General features: G+C 34.5%; 1 protein-coding gene across 1 annotated transcript; it reads right to left on the bottom strand.

Moving 5' to 3' along the window:
* Nucleotides 1–50: 50 nt before the first annotated feature.
* On the bottom strand, nucleotides 51–19,169 carry LOC138307542 (uncharacterized). The gene is made up of 7 exons (XM_069248344.1): nucleotides 18,912–19,169; nucleotides 13,478–13,760; nucleotides 12,659–12,736; nucleotides 10,074–10,223; nucleotides 8,460–8,816; nucleotides 7,108–7,470; nucleotides 51–1,894 (listed from the first exon to the last, which is right to left on the bottom strand). Exons 1-7 carry the CDS (start codon nucleotides 19,014–19,016, stop codon nucleotides 1,746–1,748), a joined length of 1,485 nt encoding a protein of 494 aa, XP_069104445.1. The 5' UTR covers nucleotides 19,017–19,169; the 3' UTR covers nucleotides 51–1,745.
* Nucleotides 19,170–23,322: the final 4,153 nt, after the last annotated feature.

Below are 23,322 nucleotides of genomic sequence, written 5' to 3'. Positions count from 1 at the left end.
AATACTAAAATAATAATTCTAATTAATATATATTAAATTAATTTTGCTCAGGTTCAACGAACAACGGAAATAGTATACGTTAATCCGCTTGTGTAAAAGTATACTATGTGACTGTACATTCAAAGACCGTAGAATGAAAAGGTTTACAGTCAGGTCATTCATCACTACTTTTGAACAAGCCCTCTTACACATGTGTGAATATGAATTATTAAAGAAGTATCATCTTCCTATACTTTAAGAGGGTAGCTATATTTATGTTCCATCTTGTGTTGATTTCCGCTATAAATATCGACCATAGTTTTCATACAATTGCAATCTTGATTATATCCGGTGTCAGAAACTTAAAGGAACCTCAATATTCCTTTACACAGTTACACCCACATGTATTGCATAACCCACACATTAGACATTTGAAACTGTTGCACCCTGAATACACAACCAGCAGGCATCGAAATTTTCACCTCTCCATAAAATCTTTTGCCCAAAAGAAGATTTCTAGAGATCTATTTTTGGCTGGCAATCTTCAAATATTTACAATTGTTATGTTTCCGAGAAATAAATGTTGTTTTAAAAGACTATATTAACTTAAAAGCATCATATTTGATAGGGAATTGCCAATGGAAAAATAAACTTTTGACATAAAAATGGTGATTTTCAAAATATTGATCCTACATATAAAGGAACATGTATAATAGATTTCAATATCATATATTGTCATATTTTTTGTATTTATTTTCTAATATTATTATTAAATTAATCTTTAAGAACACAACTTCATCTTCGATATCTGCTATATTACACCGTTTTAAACGGTTAAATCAAAGTTTAATCATCAAACCGTCCTTATCTAGTAATGCAATGCATCTGAGATGTTAAATGTAATCCCCTTTCAATAGTAATAATAAGAGTACACTTTGGCAGTTTGAAATGTTTTCTGTGATTGAAACTTACCATAAACAACACATTGTATTGCGAATACGATCTCCATTGATAGAAAGTATCGATACATGCACAAACAGTGCTCGTAATTATTTGCACTTAACAATTTATTTTAAAATTAGCTTTAGCTTTCTTTGCTTAACAGAGTCCAACGTATGGGGAAAATCAATTCCTGAATATACTCGTGATTACAGTGTCAGCATTGAATCACGTGTGTGCACGATAAAAAACAAATGTTGTCACCGCTGTTCTATTTCTAGATGCATATCAGTAAAATAGCCTGATTTTATATAATATTGCCAATCTATGTGTTGTCTTCTTTGGCGTCTTGAAAGCTTTACCACTATGTAAAATACGCAAGTGAAAAGCACTTAACATAAGTCAAATAATGTAACATTATTTCTTTCTTATTCATTTCGTTTCTTACCGACATCTTGAAGACCATTCGTGGAAACTTTTAGAATATGCATTTAATGCAACGTTAGATTTGCGGCATCCCTATCTTTGTAATATATCATAATAATAATTCACACATGTAAAACCGGATGTGAGGTAACAGTATGCCTATTGATGTAGCATTTTGCATGGAGATTAAAATCGAATTGAACCTCGTCAACAGGAACTCACCAACTCGAATGCCATGCTTAATTCGTAATTCCCTGTTGCTCACAACTATATTTTCACTGTATGTTCAAAATGAATTAACTCAGATATTCGGATAACTCGAATGGAAACCATGCTTTCTATGGTGTCGCTGCCCTCGGATTAACGAGGTTTACTGTACAACTAGGTACGAAAGTCGCCAATTATTCACATTGCTTGGTATTCTCCTGGAAGCAGGTCTCCTCTGGACATGGATAGATGAGCATTTTCTCTGGCATACAGCGGACAATCTTAGTACAGGTGTACGGATGGGCAATCCTTGTATCGTTGGTGAAACCATCACAGTGATCAGCTGCAAAAAAAAAACGAAGAAATGTATTCCGTCTTTGCATATAACAGAGTTACTTCCCTTCCGGGTAGGTATCCATTGTGACGTCATTCGTTTATGTGCGCAATTTACGTTGTTTTTTCCGAAACACATGACGTCACAATCAATACCTACCCGCAAGGGCAGATAACTCTGTAATATGCAAATGTATAATATGGGATGATATCATTTAACATTTTTTTCCTTGGTTTGAAAGATTATGTTATCAGCCAATAACATAAAATGTTTTAACGTGGCGTTTAGAACGTCATATTTGATAAGTTGATACGGCAGTGTAATATTTTCCATACTCACATTTTGACGTTTTATCTCCATACAATAACATATTCAACTTGATACTCAAACAGTAAGTAAAGATTAAAATGAAAACTAGGTCTATCTCATAAGATGTTCTTACGGATAACGCTTGCACTTACGAAAACAAGATTTCTGATTCAAAGCCCGTGCATGAATATCATCTAATATGTTCCTATACAATTCATACAGGGGATGAATATTGTAAGATTATAAGAAGGATGTGACAATAAATTTAAATATTCATTGATGTTCTCATTATATCATAATCGAACTTTGAAGTTGATTTCAAAAATATATTATGTTCCTGCCGGATTCCCTCGTCTTCACTAGATACATGGGAGATTTTGCCGATTTTATCTTCGGTACTATATTTTTAATTACTGATTTTATCTTTGGCTAAGTTTAAGCTGTTTCTCGCGCTGTTTTCAATGTATATGACATCAAATACTTTAATAATTGCATCCGATTTTATCATTGGTACTTTTTTCAAATATAGATTTTATCTATGGATATGTAATAGTTTTTCCTCGCGCTGTTTTTAATGTATACGACATAAAAATACTTTGATAATTGCAGTCGGTTGATACATTGTTCATCGACTCATTTAATTCCAATTTTAGAAGAACCTTTTCCTTTTGCAAATGAAGATGTCCATTTACATACACATAAGAAAACTTTATCTTGATCTTAATATGTAATTATATGATATATGTTACAAACAGTGTCCAGGGGATTCGAATATCGTTTCATATCACGCGGGTTTTCATATTAAACGATTCGTACTCAACGGGTTATAAAAACAAGGATAATGAATACAATTTACAATTTCCAATCGTATACAAGAGGCCCATGGGCCATAACGGTCATCTGACTATTAGCACAAAACAACCTAGTCGCTAAAAGATTTAAGCCTATTTGACCTCTGTGACCTTGAATAAAGGTCAAAGTCATTCATTTGAACAAACTTAGCATCCCAGCATGTCAGAGGCCCAAAATCAGGTCTAGGCATTCTTGTTATTGTCAAGAAGTCGTTTGAAGATTTGAACCTATTTGACCGCTGTGACCATGAATGACAGTCAATGTCATTAATTTGGACAAACTTGGTAGCCCTTCATCCCAGTATGCAGCAATATCAATATAAGCATCCTAGACCTTTCGGTTCTTGAAAAGAAGTCGTTTAGAGATTTTAGCCTATTTGACCCCATGACCTTGAATGAAGGTCAAGGTTATCATTTGAACAAACTTCTTAGCTCTTCTTCCAAGCATGTTGCAGCCCAAGTATGAGTTCCCTGAGCCTTTCGATTCTTTAGAAGCAGTCGCTTACAGGATTTTAGCCTATTTGACCCCTGTGACCTTGAATTAAGGTCAAGGTTATTCATTTGAATAAATTTGGTAGCCTTTCATCCCAGCACGCTACATGATGACCCAAAAATGGGATTTTGTACTATCTGAGTTCCTTGGGTTTGACTGTATACTTAAACAATTTGTAGTGTAGTCTATGAAAACAAATGCTCTACATTTAAGGAAACGGTCATACGTTGAAAGCAGAAGCGACAAGTAATGATTGTAATGGAGGACCATTACAGATGTCCCCCAAACGAACTGTGCAGTAGGCAATGATCACAAAGATCAGGTTTTGTGATATATGAACAAATAAGATTTTATGGCAATGAAAACTTGCTTTGAGCGAATTTGTGTAAATAACAGGCAATTTGCTTTCGTTTTGAATACCATCTTCTGTATGTATAATGAAAAAGTTCAGGAGAAATATGATACACGTTCACTATCTTACAATACAAGTTTTATTTTGGTGTCGACAGTGAAAACCGAAATGACTCTGCAAAACCTCCTCATATCATCGCACAAACGATAGCAGCATCGATATTAATTATAGCAAAATAAAAATGTCCAACGTTGGAAATATTGCAAGTACATTCATTATTTACATAAATCAGTAATTAGAATAATCATTTATTTCATCTAGACTAAATAATTTGCAAATCCCATATACCGCCTACAAGGAGACGTCCTTGGCCTATCGCTACCCACGATGCTCTCGATCGTGGTCTTATATTATGTAACTTTTCATGGGATATTAATTCTAGATATATCTGTTTTCGACAGTTAAATTTCTATGAACATGTGTAAAACAAGCAGTTTCAACTGCTATTCCGAGACCGTAAAATGCAAATCTTGGTCACCTCAGCCAAAACACAGGGGCACGCAAATTATGACAGAAACGTTTACTAGTAAATTGATACGTATGTCATTTAAAAGTATTGGAGACCTTTTGATATGCACGTGTATATCATGACGTTTCATGTGGCTGCCCGTATTATTTTTTGTGAAAAATGAATTATACATATATGTTATAAAATTCGGTTAGCTTTTTTTATCATCATTATTGTTATATACACTGTATGTGAGTTTTAAACGAAAACACATATTTTGCCAAAGAAGCCAATGATATATATAATGTAAGTATCGGTTAGCTTGTAATAACAATAATAATGAGAAACGGAGCAAAAACAACATGTCCCCCAACTTCGTTAGGGGGACATAATAAGCCATAGAAGTTTGCTATTCAAAGCGTTGGCTAAGCTGGAGTGGACATTTTGTATGTCATGTCTTTGTTAAAGCAGAGTGCATGGAAGCTAGGGATTAACAATGTTCTTGCGCGACCACAGTGAGTGACGTGTCCGCATAGAAATTCGCTACCAAAAGCCAGGTGTATATTTGATGAAGTTAAATCTAATATCTGACATATGATTACAATGCCAAAGGAATTTTATTTAATGTTTATGATGAATATGATTAATATATAACCCAGTTCAAATTCAATTCCATAAACGAGTTCATTCCATCAAAAATCATCGTTCACTTGCTGAGATATTTTGATTTATATTTAATTGGGATTTGTGGCCGGCGACTTACCACACGACCATTCTGTTGACTAACATATTAGTTCTTTGCCCGGCCTCGCTTAGTTTTCCTTCGTCTTGACCTCCGTCTACTACGCTTTTTCTTTCCGCCTACAGTGTGAGTCCAGGAAACATGGCATGAATACTGGTACTAATGCTTATAACAGATGGTATCTCAGACTATTTGTCTAGTCAGAGTTATCGAACCTGTTTCTCCTTTGAATATAAATAATATTTCCATCTTCAACGTATGAGTTCTTTACACTGACAATAGTTAACATGTTCGGTGGTTAGTGCGGACTACACACAGTTTAGAGGAGTCATGCATACCTTTACCTTATTATACAGCTAGTGTTATGGTAGAAACTAATTGGAATACTAATATCCATTCTTCCTTTTTGTAAACTTTGCGAACAACACGCACAAGGCATACCCCTGCCTAGCAATATAAATCTATGCATCTCACAGATTACAATTTCAACGTAAAAAAGACAATAATGTCCATCAATGTTGTAAGTAGATGTTAATCATGACATATAGATTAATAAATTGATCCATAAACAGGCGATTCACTTCATTCAATGGTCAGCGTATATGTAAAGGACGGGCAATGAACAACTTAGGTTAGAAATAAACGCTAACAAAGGTTTTTCAACTGTTTTGGGTTCAATAAAGGTACAGCAAACCCCATGGAAAATCAAATCCTCCCATGGCCATCCTCGTTTTCGGTTCAAATTCAAAATGGCCACCATAATTATACGTTCAATGTTCATATTTTTTATCATAGGCTCGTAATTGGAACTGATTGGAAAGTAATGTGGTTGAGTTGTCATATCTAACTAATTTCAGGATAACAATAGTTTGGTAACAACTACATTATAAAGCTGTTTAATACCATTTTTCGGTCATCTGTTCTAGGTCATGGTGGCCTATATTTGTATAGGATTGTGTATTTTATCCGTCATTTCACGTTGTAAATTAACATTTCCTTGTAAACACGATAACTTCAGTATATATTAATTGAGCTTAATGATATATCTTATTCCGCGCATGTTGCTCCTGACCCTGCTAAATGTTGTTTTATCTACATCTGTCAATAGACCAAGTCTGTCTACAAACCGATCGTCAATGCCTTTTTTATGTTTCGCTAAACTAGTATTTATTTTTTATTAAATAATTTTCTAAACTAGTATTTAAGCAAGTCGTTGGTTCAATTAGCATTAATCTGTGAAAGCTGAAGTATAAGGAATTAATAAGGTCGTTTTGTCTTTTTAGCTTATTCTTAACAGAACATATTAGATAACGCAAAGATGAATTACGTTTGGTTTATGTTACCTTGTACGATACACATGACTGATCATAGCGTACTTAGGCACCAGTAAAATACCATTTGTTCCTGGTTCTGTTGGTTTGTAAAGATTCTGTACCATGTTTAATAATGATAAATTGCGCATCGGTCACCGCTCTTCTGCTTGATGTAAGGCACGTATGGGTACAGTATGCATTAAGTTTGGAATCAATATAACAAATTCAACTGAATATTTATCACTACGGAATCATTTTGTTGGCGTTGAATTCGTATTTGACGTAACATAGAGCATATAATGTGCCAGGTATGTACATTAGTAGATAAGATAGCGTACAACTACTTAAAGAAACGGTGCTGTGCGGAGAACAGAAATTGCAGTGCATAGAAAAGCTTTCAGTTGTGTTGTGAAATCATTTAAGCATTAGAGCATGAACTCAACTTAATCTTAACAACTTAGCAGTCATGCGAGTCAAATGCAGGTGCTTAATTCAAATAATTTATTAATGTTGATTAAAGAAAATTCGTTCAGTTACGTTTAGAATTAAACCAGTTTATCAAACGAAATAATTTCATTAGACAATAAGCTCGAAATTTTGTTCATTTTTTTCAAAGAGTAAAATTTGAAAATTAGGCATCACAAAATAACTCACCTGGAACGACATAAAGGGTTTCCCTTGACGACTCTATTTTTAGATCCGGAATATCCCCTCCTGCCACTGGCGTTATTTCCGGTTTGACGATTACATCTGTCCCGTTCCAATTTAATTTGGGTTTAAATGTTGTTTGAGTATCTATAATAGTTTTACACTTGCTCTCCTGACGTTTTAATGTCCATGTCGTTTGAGCACTTGAGAAAAAATCAGAGGTTTCTGTTTCTCCTGGCTCGATAATTGCCCAGCTTAAATTTCCATGAGGGGCAGGGTAACCTGCCATCCAGGAAGCAGAAATTCGGAGTTTTTCTTCCTCAATAACCTGTATTGGAATTGTCATTTTCACTTCCGGATCGGGGTCCACTGTGTAACAAAACGAAAGTCAGTCGATAAACAGATTCGATTTTATTTGGTCCACTTATTTGTCGGTGATGAATTGAACGTTTGCACGTTGAATGTGAACGGCATTAAAAATGTGTTGATACTATCAAGATTTATGAATAAAAACAAAATATGTTGTATAAATTTAACGAACCCTGTACGTGTCATGTAGTTTCTTTCAGTCTCGTTATAACAAGATAGCCTACATGTTTCCGTATAAATGAACGCTAACATATACAATAGATTCATCCTAACGACTAGAAGCACTTAACCCCTTATAATAATTATATAAACAAACCTGAAATTCACTCCTGATGGCAAACGTCTTTGTCGTTCATTTTTCAAAACTTTGTTGCCAATATAATAAAGTTTCTGATAGCTTATAATACTTATAAATCATTCTAGATTTGTTCCATGCTGCTTCTGCGAATGAAAACAAGTGTCATACGTTCGTATGGATGACACCGTACAGCCGATATTTTGATATGTTCGCGATTTCGCGGCCCATCACATTGGTTAAGAAAGTTTGGTTCGTGAAATCCATTTATTAAGAATCGCTTGGATTTCATAAATTCTTCAAGCGTAATCGGGAAATTTTGATTCGAAAAAAATAACTTTCTTTTTTAGGTCCCAATCGCAATTTTTTGGGCTGCGAAAATAACGGGATATACGGTACGTACTAAAGACATCAAAAGGAAAACAAAAGCAAATTTATTTTACACAATGCGTATTTGCATTAATATTAGGTACATAAATCATTGCATATTCTGTATTTGCATATTACAGAGTTGTCAGCTATTGCGGGTAGGTATTGATTGCGACGGCATGTGTTTGCGAGCGTAACGTCATACGTTTCGGAGAAAACGACGTAAGAAAATCATGACGTAACGATTGATACCTACTCGCAAGGGAGCTTACTCTGTAATATGCAAAGACGGAACACATGTAACACGCAGCACGGATTTCTTTACCTGTGATTATGACCTTTGCCGTCCGACTATCCGTCTCTCCGCCCGCCTGGACGCCACACGTCAAAGTGTCTTGATTTTCACATTTAACGTTAGTGTAGGCTATATAAACTAATACATTATCCAGGCTCAGATTTTCAAGATTTTTCTGTTTATTGTGTCGTACAACCATGTCGGAGTTATTTCCCTTTAATGAAAATTGTCCTGATGAAGTCAAGATGAATTCAAAAATACCAGGTGGCTGTGTTTTCCGTTTTCCGCGTATGAATACCGATGTCCAGTCTTTAATACCATTGATATTACACGTGAAGATACCACTAGCTCCTATAGTTGTGTACATGTCCTTTATTTCAATCGATACTGTAAGAAAAATAGAATTATCTAAATAGTATATTGAGTATAATAGTATAAATATACTATTGACTTGAAATTGACTAAGAACTGATTTTAATTTACCTGAAGACATTATGCCAGTTTGCAAACTTTTCTGATAAATTATCCCCTCCCAAAACCCCCCCCCCCCCCCCCCAAAAAAAAAAAAAAAGAAAAAAAAAAGATGTAGTGTGATTGTATGCAGATTCCATGATAATGTGAAACATTAATTTTGTTATATCAAAGATATGGAAACTTTTTTATCAAATTTATTACACACCTTATAAATGTTCGCTCCAAATGTCAATACAGACCTGTACAGGTGTTGTTAATCTTACACCTGATCTCTTCGTCAAAATCGTGATGCGTAGCTCTGAACATAGTGCTAATTGATTATACAAAAATACATTGACTCCATTTTCGAAAATGTTATTCAATGTTAAAGATCATTTACCTTTCTATTTCAGTTTCTCTCATTTCTCTTCCTGTTACTATGGAACGTTTATGCGAGTGAGAGAAAGTACGCTATCCTTAATGTGTATTAACACGTACTTAGTCATTCTATAATGCACATTTGGTCAAACCACTTAACTGTGTATTAACTTCAATAAAAAAACTATTTAACACATGTTTAATATTTAATATGATACCTTAAATTTAAATCATTACGTCTACCTTAAGTTTGTATGTGAGTGCATGTATGTATGTTATATGCATATTTGACCTAATTAGTTACCTCCTCTATGTTTTTTTTTTTTTTTTGCTATATAATTATCAATTTCACAATATGTGTAAATACAATCACTTTATCAACATAAGAAAATGATTCATACAGTCTTCGCCTGTTATTAAATTCTTTTGACGTCAGATCAATAAAATGTGTTAAAATGAAATTTGCCATCGCTGGTCCAGTCATTATATAATAAATCAATTAATGCTTAGTACATAATTCATGCATCCTTATCATTTGTTAAATATTTTCTATGGTAATTTTACATATCGTAAGTGATTCGAAGCCCTGGAGTATCGTGGATGGGTTAATGTATGCTATTACAGTACATGTATAATACATGTAACTCATATGAGGATGTCTTAATCAATAAACTAATCTCTCTCATCATTTTTGATAAAGCGTGAAACGCTTCTTAACAAATTCTTAACAGTATATGTTCACCCTAAAATTTGTAAAATCAAAGAAAATCCACATTCCAAAAATAAATAAAATTCCATCTGCCAAATACCTACGTGCCAGTTTTGGTGTGTTTTGAGCTGGTTGCAAAGGCTTGAGAGGTATAAACTGAGGCTTGCCATCTTTCTCTGTGATGGTAGGGATGTTCTGCAGTTGTGGTATACGGGGGGATATCGTAGAGAGACCATGGCGCCGAGAATCGTTCACTGCAATTCAATATTAAATTGTTTTCATGAACCATATTTTTTAATTAAAGAGGAGTTCAAGTGACGTTCTCCGTAAACATGTTTATTTTTTGACATCAGCTGTAAGCTTATCGCAAACGCAAACTGTGAAGTTGTTTGAAGCATAGCAAATAGCTATTATTTACTGCAAACCATGCTAGATATACCTTTTTGCGTGTAAATTCACTAGAGAGCAACTGATAATCAAACGAATTCGTTCAGAAATTTGCCAAATTGTGCACATTTGGTTTACAAAAGTGTATAACACATCAAGAACACACCCAGATGAACCGTATAAGGACCAGATCAACTTCAAAGCCTATGACATGTCATGATGGCCATTTTCCATAATTATGATGATAACTATCAATATATCAAATGCAATGTTCATATAATTCAAGGTAATATTTGCCTCTGGGGTTTCTTTTTCAGGGAAAATTGTATTACACGTAACGTGTTAAATAGGGCATATGTCAATGAGTCTAAAACGCCAACGCAAAACATTTGTATTAATAAACAAGGAATCTAGTGTTATGTTTTGATTCACTGAACATTGTTTGCTGGCACTACGTAACGATGTCACAAGGTTTGGTCAATATTTGATCAGCTGAATCACCTGGATGTCGACATCTGAATTTCTCATTTGCTGCAAAACATCTGAATATTGCTTACATCAAAAGGGCAGGTAGGTAAGGAAAGTAATAATTCAGAATTCTATAAAAGTCTATCATGTTAGTTTGACAAGAAATCATTTCATTTGGATTTGAAAATTACAGTTAATTTGTAATTAGCCTTACCATCCATTAAATAACAAGACATGGGTCTGTTATTACAATTGCAATTACATCATTTTGTAATGATCGCCAAAATGATTCATTCCTCAATTCATTAGATTATTCATATATTAAATCGCCAACAATGTTATAATCATAATGCAAAGTATGTTTTATTAATAATTAATACATCTTTGAATGTATTAAACATTACGGGCATGCATGGATATTTGCTAGATGTCAAAAGAATGTAGAAAAAACAAATCATTTGAATTGCAAGTCAATCGCTAAATGATGCCCACGCTACTCCTGATATGATATAATGACAACCAAGGGACATGCTATTTTTTCAATATAACCAAATGAGCTCACTTATAATCCAGACACTTTAATTTGTGTTCATTTTGGCGTTTGGTGTGGTTAACATGGCAACCAAATGATATATGTTGCCTTAAAAACTCTAACCACTGTATTAAACCTATAAACAGCAATTGCAGCTTGATCGTAAAATATTTAAATTATTACAATTCCAGAGCCTCCGTTGTACATATATATGTCCGTAGTGACCATGTGATAAAGATATGCGAAACATAAAGCGTCTATATGTTTTATCATTTGTCTAAATTTGAATTTTATACAGGGACTACATAATCATTTATTAACCACTTTACAACACCTGTGTACTGTGGCCTTGTTACCATGGCAACCGATCCAGTAACATAACTATTAGGAACTATTTCACGTTGCATTTAAATATCTTGACAAAAATGTATTGCCCTCAATAATGTAATAATATAGCCTTTTAAACCATTTGCGAGTCAAATGGATAAACAGTTTTAAGGTGAGCTTTATTTTAAAGGTACATATATGTACTTATGTTAAACGCACTCCTAAACCACTATTTCACATTTACCATCGTAAATACATATATGATGTACTCATTTCAATGCAGTGCTATCTTTGAAGACTAGTCATTTGTGAAAATATTATTTGTATCTGTACAATGCATTCAAAAATTATAGTAATTCTTGCATATATATGTACGTATTTGATACCTTTTCAAACCTAAAAGTTCTTAATTCTGCTGTGAAACGATTTTTATTTGGTGGGCTCAGTTTTCGTGGGAGACAAGTTTTCTGTATGGATTTAAATATAACAGTAATTATATTAGATTGACTTCGATTAAAGATAAACTATTATATGATTGCTTTGAAAATAAGTCTTTCTTCCTGTTAAATAACATTATACCATTAACATGATAATTTCCGAAGTTTATGTTCATACATGTATATATGTCCTTTTAAACATATCAAGTTCTGTACGGATAAATTTTCGTTTCTTCTGGTTAAATACGAATACCACAAAAATGAACCGCCACAAAATGATATATAATTATTTCACAATTGTATTGATAAAGTCTTGCCAAAGCACTTTCAGTAATATAACTACCGTTTTTGGAACGTCTTACGGATAAATTTAATCTTCACCGGACTCTGACAATGACAGCGGCTCAACACGGATGATATTTTATTACTGGAATACTTTAGGGTTTACAAAACAGTGATCCAAAGGGGTTAATTTTTATTTATAAAATCATAGGTAGCACTACACCAAATGTGTGATATATACTGGTACAATACTTACCTAGGCCGCTTAGGTTCTGGTGATGTGTGTCACTGCCTGGGATATGGATAGGGGCACTGTTCGACACGTGTTCTTTACCTGGTAAATGTAAAATATATATCTTATGTCGTTATCTGAATTTAGTGATGTTCTAGAAAATTGCTAACGATGGTTGCCAAGAGGTAAGCAAAGTGTTGCCAAAATATGGGTTCATAGCCTGATATTAACAACTGTGCAAGAGGATTTATGTAATAGCTAGCCAATAAGGATATGTATTTTAACTGATTGTTGCGTTTCCATTAATTGATACCTGAAGGTTTATACATTAAAATTTAAAAATAATCAAAATAGCCTCGTGAAACGTCAGACACATGTCTTTAATGATCAACCAAAAAGGCTACGTCTAGTGTTTGTATATATATTGTACATTATACTTTGTTAGTTGATACGTAAGTGATAGTAGTTTAATTCAACATTTGACTTTCATATATATGTCTAAAACAGATTATCTTACAATAAATTAATATGCAGCAACTCAATTATTAGAGGAACCAAGCTCAATATATTGCATCACAAAGCTAACGATACCCTTTGAGACCACTGCTCATAAATTTCCATTGTTAGATAGTACTGTAAATAAAGCTATGACTTTAGACATATCTTTTCGAGGGATGCACCCCCCCCCCCAAAAAAAAAAAAAAAAAAAAAAAAAAAAAAAAAAAAAAAAATTATACTTAAAAATTTTCATTTAAAAGCATATTACATATATGAATGATTTTAAAGGAAAATAAAAATGTTCTTTACATGAAAACATTTTTAAAAAATAAACAAAATACTTACTTTTTACAAAGACGAAATGGATGATAAGGGCTACGGCAGCGGCTATTGCTCCTAAACAAAGAATACCTAACACGACACATCCTGTAGTCCGCCTGGTCCGTCGCTTCTTCTCAACTGCCGTCAGGAAATTCTCAGAATTAGTTGACGTCATCCGAGAGACAGGCGTTGCGCCATTGGTGTCCTTACTCCCCATGGGAGGTAGCCAGTTTGTCTCGTCATTTAGTACCGGGGGCTCAGACGATAAAGAGTTGTTACTGATGACGCTAGCACGGCTGTTCAGGATCTGAAAAATGAAAAATTATTGAACAAATGGTGAAATAATGAAGCTCTTAAAAAAACAAACATTTACCACATGTAGCTGGTTATTTACGCCAATTAAGATTTTCGTTATTTTAATTATATTTTAGCGGTAATCTGACTTACAAGATGCATTAGTCCGCTACATACCAACCTCCCTTTATAAAATATTTGTTAGACTTTAAAAAAATTCCCGATTGTTTATAAAATGACAAAAGTTGTAAGCATTCTAACATTTGATCTATTTCCATAGAATTCGAAGTTAGTGCATGATACCCCTTTAATTTAAATATACTAGTAACTGGACTACAGCAGGGTGCAATTTTAGTTCCTTCTATGTCTATATTTTAAGGCAATACATGCTGTATAATTGAAAATTCCACTTCCTCATGTTATATTAAAACTAAATTAAGCAATGGAACAATTAACTAGATTTGCTATGATATATATGACATACATAATTTGGTTTATTCATTAGGCGCTAATCATCCTATTAAGAGAGTTATTAACCGCCAACCATGTTTTTGGAGACTACGGTTTAATAACAATTTTGTCTTTGTTCTCCCTTTTGTAGTGTTAGCTCACCGACACATGCAGCCGAAGACACTGAGCAACACACCCCACCCAAACGTTACCAGCCCATCATCTTAATGCTGAACACTAAACAGGAACAGAAACTATTACGTTTATAGGCAATGGTATATGGTTTCGGCGAGGTGACAGAAACTAGAGCCTTCAACGACTGGCAAAAATTGAGGCAGCGTCAATGAAAACGAAAGAATGAAGTCACTTAGGAAGACATAGATAAAATCCCTCATTAAGCCGTCGTTTAATTTCTCTCCGGATGTTAAGATAATAAAATATCAAAATTATGACGCCACCAAGGATGAAACATTCATTTGCATTTTTCGTGTTTAAATTAACTTTACTATTTCTATCACTTTACATCATAATGAAGCCACGTTCACGTAAATATTAGTCTATAAATATCATGCTATACATGTATGCATTGGCTGCGTTCCGAACCAGTGAGAATTAAGGTTATTAGAACATGACAGCATGGAATTGTATCAACGGCAAATCGACAGTATAACCTAAATGTGATACTGATCTACATTGTAGCAGAGTTTTACAGTGCGTTTTAAGTATAGGGAAATATTCCCTTTATTTCATTAAACAAAAAAATGTTTTGTTTACGGTTTCGAATTTTTGTTTGTTTGATTGTTTGTGTGAAAGTTTTGTTTGTTTGTTTGTTTGTTTGGGTTTTTTTATTATTTTTTTTTTTTGGGGGGGGGGGGGGGGTGTGATGGGGGGTTAGGGTGGTTTGCGATACAACAAATCATGTACACGATAAGCTTGCTTATATTGTATTGTGTATCAACCTTTATTGCAAAATTAATACACCATGAAGTTGTTTGTATAAACATTAGTGTACTTTCAATAAGTTTTCTAATTTGTAACTATGCAAAACACTTTAATGTTAATGCTTGTTGTCCTTATAATAGGCAAATAAACCTAGATAATATCTATTGGATAGATATATGTAAAATAGACATGTGAACTATGTTCATTGTTAACTTTCTTGCGACACATACCAACTATGAGATTATGTTGTGTACATATCACAAATTCGCTGACCTTATTTTGCTCGCTGAAGCCTAAATTCTTTACAAAATATAAATTAACCGTTAAATTATACAAATGTAAATGTCATTGAAGAAATACAATGAACATCTATACATATTATGCAAATAATATTATGCATACCTTCCCGTGTCGTTTTGTCGTTACCTGGTGTAGTTTCCCTGTGCGCACTAATAAAAAATATATTTCCGTATTCACCTATGTTAAGTGATTCCCGTCACCTATAATTAAGTTGTAATTCTCATTCATCGACAAAGTCGTTGTTAATGTAAGTTGTCTCTCCCAGGGAGTGACGTTAGATAGTGACATTTATGACTATATGTTCCAATTGTTTACGAGTTACACAGATCAAACATCATTATTTCTATCCTTCCTTGCCTGTTTTTTTATCGATCCAACCTTGTTTCGCACATGAAAAATTCTATACAATAACTTGTCGATAATGTCACCTCTAAATAATGAAATTTTGTCCTCATTAAGGCAATTAACCTTGATTGTAAAAAAAATAAACCTGAAAAATGTAAATAAAAATAAAGACTTTGATTAATCACGTTTACTACATTTGTAGTCATCGCTTTAGTTTCACAAACCTCCCGTTACAGAGGGAAACTCATTAACTGTAAATTCATCATAAAAAATATTACCGAACTAATAGGTGCGAACACTAGATTAAGGTTAAAGTGTTGTTGAGGTTTAATGAGAGGTGTTAGGAAGAAAACAATATCCCAAATTCAGTCGCATTTAATGATCATGCAACTTGAAAGGAGATGCAATTTAAAGCCCATCCCGCATAGCTTTAACATTATTGAGAATGACGGATGGTTTTGTCTGTTCTCCGTGTAATGTGAATGGATAGGTTGCTCCAGTGTGATAGCACTGCAACGTTACCATTTACAAGAGGTGCACTACCACAGGAAAAAACAACATGAACATTCCACAGTCTGCCAAATCAAACAAGTAAGGTCTACATATATTACAAGGCACACCGGGGAAACCTTCCTTAACGGTTTTGTCAGCCTAAAAGGACCAATTTGTATTGCATTTACTTCTTAACAGGATATATACTTAAAATTGCTTCTTCTTGCTAAATCAACCAGACATTGATTAGGAAAAAAATTATAAACTTTTATATTGAACGGACTAAATTCAGAATCTTATAGCTTCTCTTCCGTGACACAGCTTAAGGTTTGGCCTCCAGTTGAGCACTTGTCATCGTGATGAAGGCTCTAGGCTCTGTCCCTAGGTCGGGACACAATAATCTATAAATTGGTTGTTTCTGCTCCTGTCTAGCAGTCAGCATTAAAAAAGTGGGACGACTGTTTTGCCAATTGTCAGTATGATGTGACCGGGTGGGTTGTCCTTGTTTGGTGTCTTCGGTAACATACTTCAGTGATATAGTGGTATAAAAAGGGCAACAGCTACACTTTGACAAGGAGACACAGCCTTAAAACCATACATTCACATACCGCAACACATTTCACACACAGGAGGTCAGCCTTTAAGGTACTAATTGTTAATAAGACGTTAAACTTTAAAGATGCTCAATCGCCAACAGAGCATAAACGAACCTCATCATTTTAACAATAATTGGTGTTTAATCATGTATACATGTGTAAACACAATTTGGTGCATGCGCAAACAATAATTCATTCCACATAGGCAAAGTGCCATGGATTTTATTCGGGATGCGATACATTATTTTTAATATTTTTATCTTGAAGTAAAATTAAAAGCTCAAACGTTTCAATGGTGTTGATGGTGTAAAGTAAGTAACTTTTGTAACAGAAGAAAAATACTAAATTGTCTGCTCCTGTTTTTGATAAAGAAAAATACCATTTGTCAGTGGTTGAGCATCTTTAACAAAGCAACCAACAGTAAGCGTAATTAAATGACCTTGTATACATGTAGCTGTTAAAAGGACGTTAAACTACATCAATTAACAAACAAATCCTAATAAATGAAAACTGATTTATACATGCATAACAGCAGTACGAGTTGCTGGGATAGAGAAGCTATGAAAAATGCAGCGTAATAAATAGGGTTTTTCCACCTACAGATGACATCTTCTTATTGTTCTGTTTTATTATTCTTTTGCACAGAAATTTGTATAAAAAGGATTTCCGAAATGGTAAGCCAATGGACGTGTCACCATAGTGTAGGGCTTGAGTTGAAGGTGTGACAGCAGCATTTTTATGTTGGTCAAACATCCAATATGGCCGCTATGACCTCACTACCGGTTTTTAATTTATGTCAATTTCTCGTTAACGACTTTGTTTTGGATATATTATGTATAATTAAAACCGGAACAAATAACTAATGTAACACTTTTCTGCAAAACGTCACCTTTCGGTTAGGAATAAGGGTCAAAGTTCAAAAGTGCGATTTTTAAAAAATCTAGACCTAGAGAATTAATATTAGGCCTGTAGCATGAAGACATAAATGGCTTACAAATTGTTAATATGACTGACTTTGACCCTCGTTCAAGGTCACAATGGCCAAAAATCTTCAAATGACTTCTTGTGAAGTTCTAGAAGGTCTAAAGGCCAAATGTCTGGCAGCTAGCATTCTGACATAAATGCCTGCTAAGCTTTCAAATATGATTGACCTTGACCTATATCCAAGGTCATCGGGGCCAAATCAACCTGATATCTTCAAAGGACTTCTAATGAGTTCTAGAAGTCATAGAGTCCTTAACATGCTGATGTAAATTGCTACCGACTTAACTTAAATAAATAAATTGCAAGTTTGTTAATATGAATGACGTTGACCTTCAATGAAGGTCAAATAGGCCAAAAATCCTTTAATTTTCAAATGACTTCTTGGGAAGTTCTAGAAGGACTAGATACCTAATATTAGGCCTGTAGCATGCTCACATAACTGACTATCAACAGTCTGTTAATATGAGTGACCTTGACCTATATTTAAGGTCATAGTGGCCAAGTATTCTAAAATCTTCGAACAACTTCTTGTCACGTTCAGAAAGGCCTAGAGACCTGTAGCATGTTGAGATAACGGGTTACCACGGTTGTTAATATGAATGACCTTGACCGAAATTCATTGTTGGTGAAAAGCCCGTCAAACTGCACAAAGACAATTTCTAGTATACTTTTGTGACCGTAAATTAATAAGATATGTCCAATTTGAATGAGGCTACGTACTCATTGTCTCCATGCCTATCACAGATAAGTTTTTTTTGTTTAATAACGCAAACGTACAGTAATCCCTGCTTGCAATAGACATAGTTTGTTGATTACCAGCTGCTTCGTTTTCTAGATCGTCACATGCCTGTATACATTTTGATATATATACGTCATTGTCTTCATAGGATAACGCTGAATATAAAATTATTTACATGCACTATACAACATTTCAATGCAGACGAAGCACACGCGCTAGGTATATGTTATGAATGGACATTCCAACATACTACGATAGCCACGCTGACAGGAGAAACCATTAGATGTAATTACACACATAACGTTTTAGGCGTTACCTTAGTAAGGTCATGACTCCGGAGGTAGTCTTGGTAACGCTTGAAGAGTGTTCCGTCGAAAAATAGCGTCCACAATGGCCGACCATCAGGCACCGGGTTATCCATCCAGGAATGGCGGAGGTTTCGGTATTTTTTCTTAAAAAAAGTACCGTTTCCAGAAAATCTACACCATTAATAAATCCTTAATACCTTTGTGAATTAGCCATGTACCGATCGGTTAGATCATAATGGTGGTTCATCTGGTTTCTGTCTGGGACGCGAGTTCTACAGGTGTGGCGTCGATGTACTGGTATACAGTGATGCGATTCGTTTGTTTAAACACCTGAATTTTTAATTAGATTTATTATTTTACCTGTGTTTTACCTGTGAATGTCAAAGTCTGTCATAACTCATCCTTGTCGCTGTGAGTCTGACAACACATCACGTCTCGCCTCCATACACCGTGACAACGATCGTCACGGATCGTGTGGCCCATTAATTCATATATAGACATCGCTCATTACAACGTAACGTCGTCCTCTCCACTTCGGTTACCATGCAAGCTATTAGCGCGTGAGCCATCGGAAAAAATGGGAGAGGAAAAAACTTAATGCAATAAAATAATTTGAATTTGACTCAATGCTTAAAACTACCAAAAAATATTTTATATGAAATATGCAATCGAGTTTATCTTGGAATTTAAAGTTGAAATCTAAATGACGTATATGCTGATACAGTGTACGTGGAATGTCATAAAAATGAATATGAGTCATGGTCATCACAGCACATTACAATGACAGTCTTCCTATGCTTCATAATGTCTTAATCAAACGATGTAGCAGGTTGAGTTATTCATTGATCGATGATCGTTTTTGACAGGGTGTATCAGCAACATTTTAATTGAAAGTAGGTCAAGGTCATTTATTTTCTCAACTTTGGTCGCACCTTATCCCAGCATACCACAGGCCAAATATGAGTATCCTGAACCTTTCGGTTAGTTAGAAGAAGTCGTTCAAAGATTTTAGCCTATTTGACCCCTGTGACCTTGAAAGTAGGTCAAGGTCATTCATTTTCGTAACTTTGGTTGCCTTTTATCTCAGCATATCACAGGCCAAATATGAGTACCCTGGACCTTTCGGTTAGTTATAAGAAGACGTTCAAAGGTTTTAGCCTATTTGACCCCCCTGTGACCTTGAAAGTAAGTCAAGGTCATTCATTTTCACAACATTGGTAATTCTTCATCCCAGCATACCACATGCCAAATATGAGTAACCTGGACCTTTCGGTTAGTTAGAAGAAGTCGTTCAAATATTTTAGCCTATTTGACCCCTGTGAGCTTGAAAGTAGGTCAAGGTCATTCATTTTCACAACTTTGGTAGCCCTTTATCCCAGCATGCTACATGCCAAATATGAGTTCTTTGTATTTTATAGTTAATGAGACGAAGACGTTTGAATGAAAAGTTTATGCACGGCGGACGGTGGACGGCGCACGATCATCTTAAAAACCTTGTACATTACATAGTGTAAGTTACCATGCTGAATGTAATAAACAGCTTTAAATACCTTATGGAGACTTACACATTGTACAATATGTATATAATATCGAGTAAAAATCATAATTTTATACACATATATATACGTGGTATTTAGTAGACTAATGGTGTGTTAAATAGAATTTAGTGTACACGAGTGTAAAATCAATATACGCATGTCATTGCGTGGAAAGTCTGGTGAATATCATCAAACAGATGTGCATCTTGTGTGGAACATAGCCGTAACTGGCAGTTATGTGTACGTTAACCTTATGCACATGTGTTTTGTCTCTCAAAGCGTCTAGCATCTTAAAGTCTCCGAGTCGTACGTACGTATTAATAACTTCAATAGACTGACGTCGTATCAGACTCACAGTTTAAGATAAATACAACAGCGCGTGATTGACCTAATTATACATGGTAATTGTATCCAGCCTTAGGTTGTCACTGCACGTACACATACTGCGTATACTGTAGGTGCAGCAATCGCCGTGGGCTCATATTTTAGCGGTTATGCTAACAAAGACATGTACATGTGCATGTGTACGCCTTTTTTTACAATCGCAACATCGCGAAGAATTTTACGGCATTCTCTGGAAATATTTCCAAAGATTGCCGGAAAAATACTCTGAGAGGTTGCGAATGGCTTACAATGTAATCGTATTGAAGGCATAATTAGAATTTTTCTGTTCGAATGGTACGTGTAATACCTAATTCCTATAAAATGCTGCGTACGAATGCAAGACGAAAAATGTGTACACTTTCAAATTTCCGTCTAGGGTTATTTATTTTACTGATGGTAATTTTTTAAGTTTACATATTTTTCTTCTTGCACTACGCAGCATTTTACCAATGTATATATATATGAATCTTGCACGTAACAAATACGCACACGGTATATATAACACATGGATTAACATGCGTGACATACTCAATATATTAAGAAATAAAGTTGAGTAGCCCTTGGTTGAAATGAACGGAGTTTATACTATCAATTCAGTTCTGACTGTCAATATACAATGTATATATAAATACAAGATGAAGTGTGGTATCTGCATGTACTGTTTCCATTGCATGATCGTAGAAAATGACTAAAGGAGTAGGTTTGGTTTGGTTTGTTTAGTTTAACGTCCTATTAACAGCCAGGGTCATTTAAGGACGTGTCAGATTTGTTGATGGAGGAAAGCCGGAGTACCCGGAGAAAAACCACCGACCAGCGGTCAGTACCTGACAACTGCCCCACATAGGATTCGAACTCGCGACCCAGAGGTGGAGGGCATGTGGTTATATGTCGGTACATCTTAACCACTCGGCCACCGCGGCCCCCTAAAGGAGTAGGTGCGGTAAGAGGGGTATATGACCCCAAAACCCTGTGAAATTAAATCGAATAAAATCTTTTTATTATTAATGTGTAATTGGATAACAAAATATTAATTTATAAACAAAACAGTCACGATAAGTGTCCTGTTCGCCCGAGAAATGTGGCGCGATAGTGGGACGTTGTCTGGTTACACAAAATGATGTATTTTATATTGGTCGCAACGTTGTATCAACTTCATATTTCGCGTGAATGTTTCATAAGGTTAAAGATGCTCAACCGCTGACAGCGCATAAATGATATTCGTTATATGAACAATAATTGATGTTTAATCGTGTATATATATGCCTAATTAATACAAAAAAAAATAATATGAAATGATTTATTTCGCCTAAGGTATATGCGCAATCAGTACTTCATTCCATATAGGATATAGTGCCAAGGAATTTTTTCGGGATGCAATTAATTATATTTCATATTTTTAACTTCAAACTTTTCCATGGAGGTAATGGTGTAAAGTAAGTAACTTTTGTAGCTGAAGAAAAATACAAGATCACATGCCCTTGTTTTGGATAGTTGGAAAAACAATCCTACAAATAAAGTTTGAATTGAAATTGGCCGTTTATTACAAAACGACAGTTTAAAATTATGTTGAAATGCAAACATTTCAATAACATAAAATTGTATCTAGCATTCTTAGGTCCTAGGTGCGGATAATAAAAACCTCCCACCTAAACAATGAATTTGAACAAAACAATAGGAGGAAGCAGGGGAGGAAGGCGGGTTCAAATAAAATCATGCAACAAACTGACCTTGACCAGTGTCCATATTGGTGAACGCAGAGGGTGAAAATTAGGTTATATACCTAGGCAAATTAGTGCGCGTGACCTATTACCTCCTTAACATTGCGTCCTACTTTTGTTTACAAACTGTACAATGTAAAGTACATGTACATAGCCTAGGGACTACACTAACAAATGTAACCCCTTCAGCATGTATAAAATATATTAAAATTACATTTTAATTGTTAATTATAAATTCAAATTTGACGATATTGTTGCGGTGATTTTCTAATTTGAAAAACGACTTCAAGTCCGGAAGCACGACATAATTAAAACGGTTATTTTATGTTCATTTTTCGGATGTTAGTAACGTTTAGTATAATACAAAAACAATACATATGTTACTGTATATTAGTGTAGTTTTTAAAAGTGTTTTGGTTGCATTTACATTAGTTTTAACAATTTTAACAATCCGGAAATTTTGTTGTGTCGGCATTAGTCTTTTACATAAATCTCATATATTGGTTAAAATATGTCAAGAAAATAAAAGGAATTTGTGTTGAGGCCAAAAATGGCCCTTATTGCACCTACTCCTTTGGTGTGTCATTTTTTTCTTTCTTACTCATTTTATTCTACCAATTAAATGATCCTTAGGGAAAATGTATGTTTAAATTGAGTTGTAGTACCACTATGCATATGGAATCATTACGTACATGTATAGCTGTATTTTACTGCACAGTCTTCATTATACGTAATGCGATACCTCCCTCGACATGCTGATAAGATCCTCATAAGAAAAT

This window comes from Argopecten irradians, chromosome 14, assembly GCF_041381155.1.
Source record: "Argopecten irradians isolate NY chromosome 14, Ai_NY, whole genome shotgun sequence".
NCBI lineage: Eukaryota > Metazoa > Mollusca > Bivalvia > Pectinida > Pectinidae > Argopecten > Argopecten irradians.
Note: the sequence above shows the minus strand (reverse complement) of the source record. Positions and strands in the feature narration are given on the sequence as shown.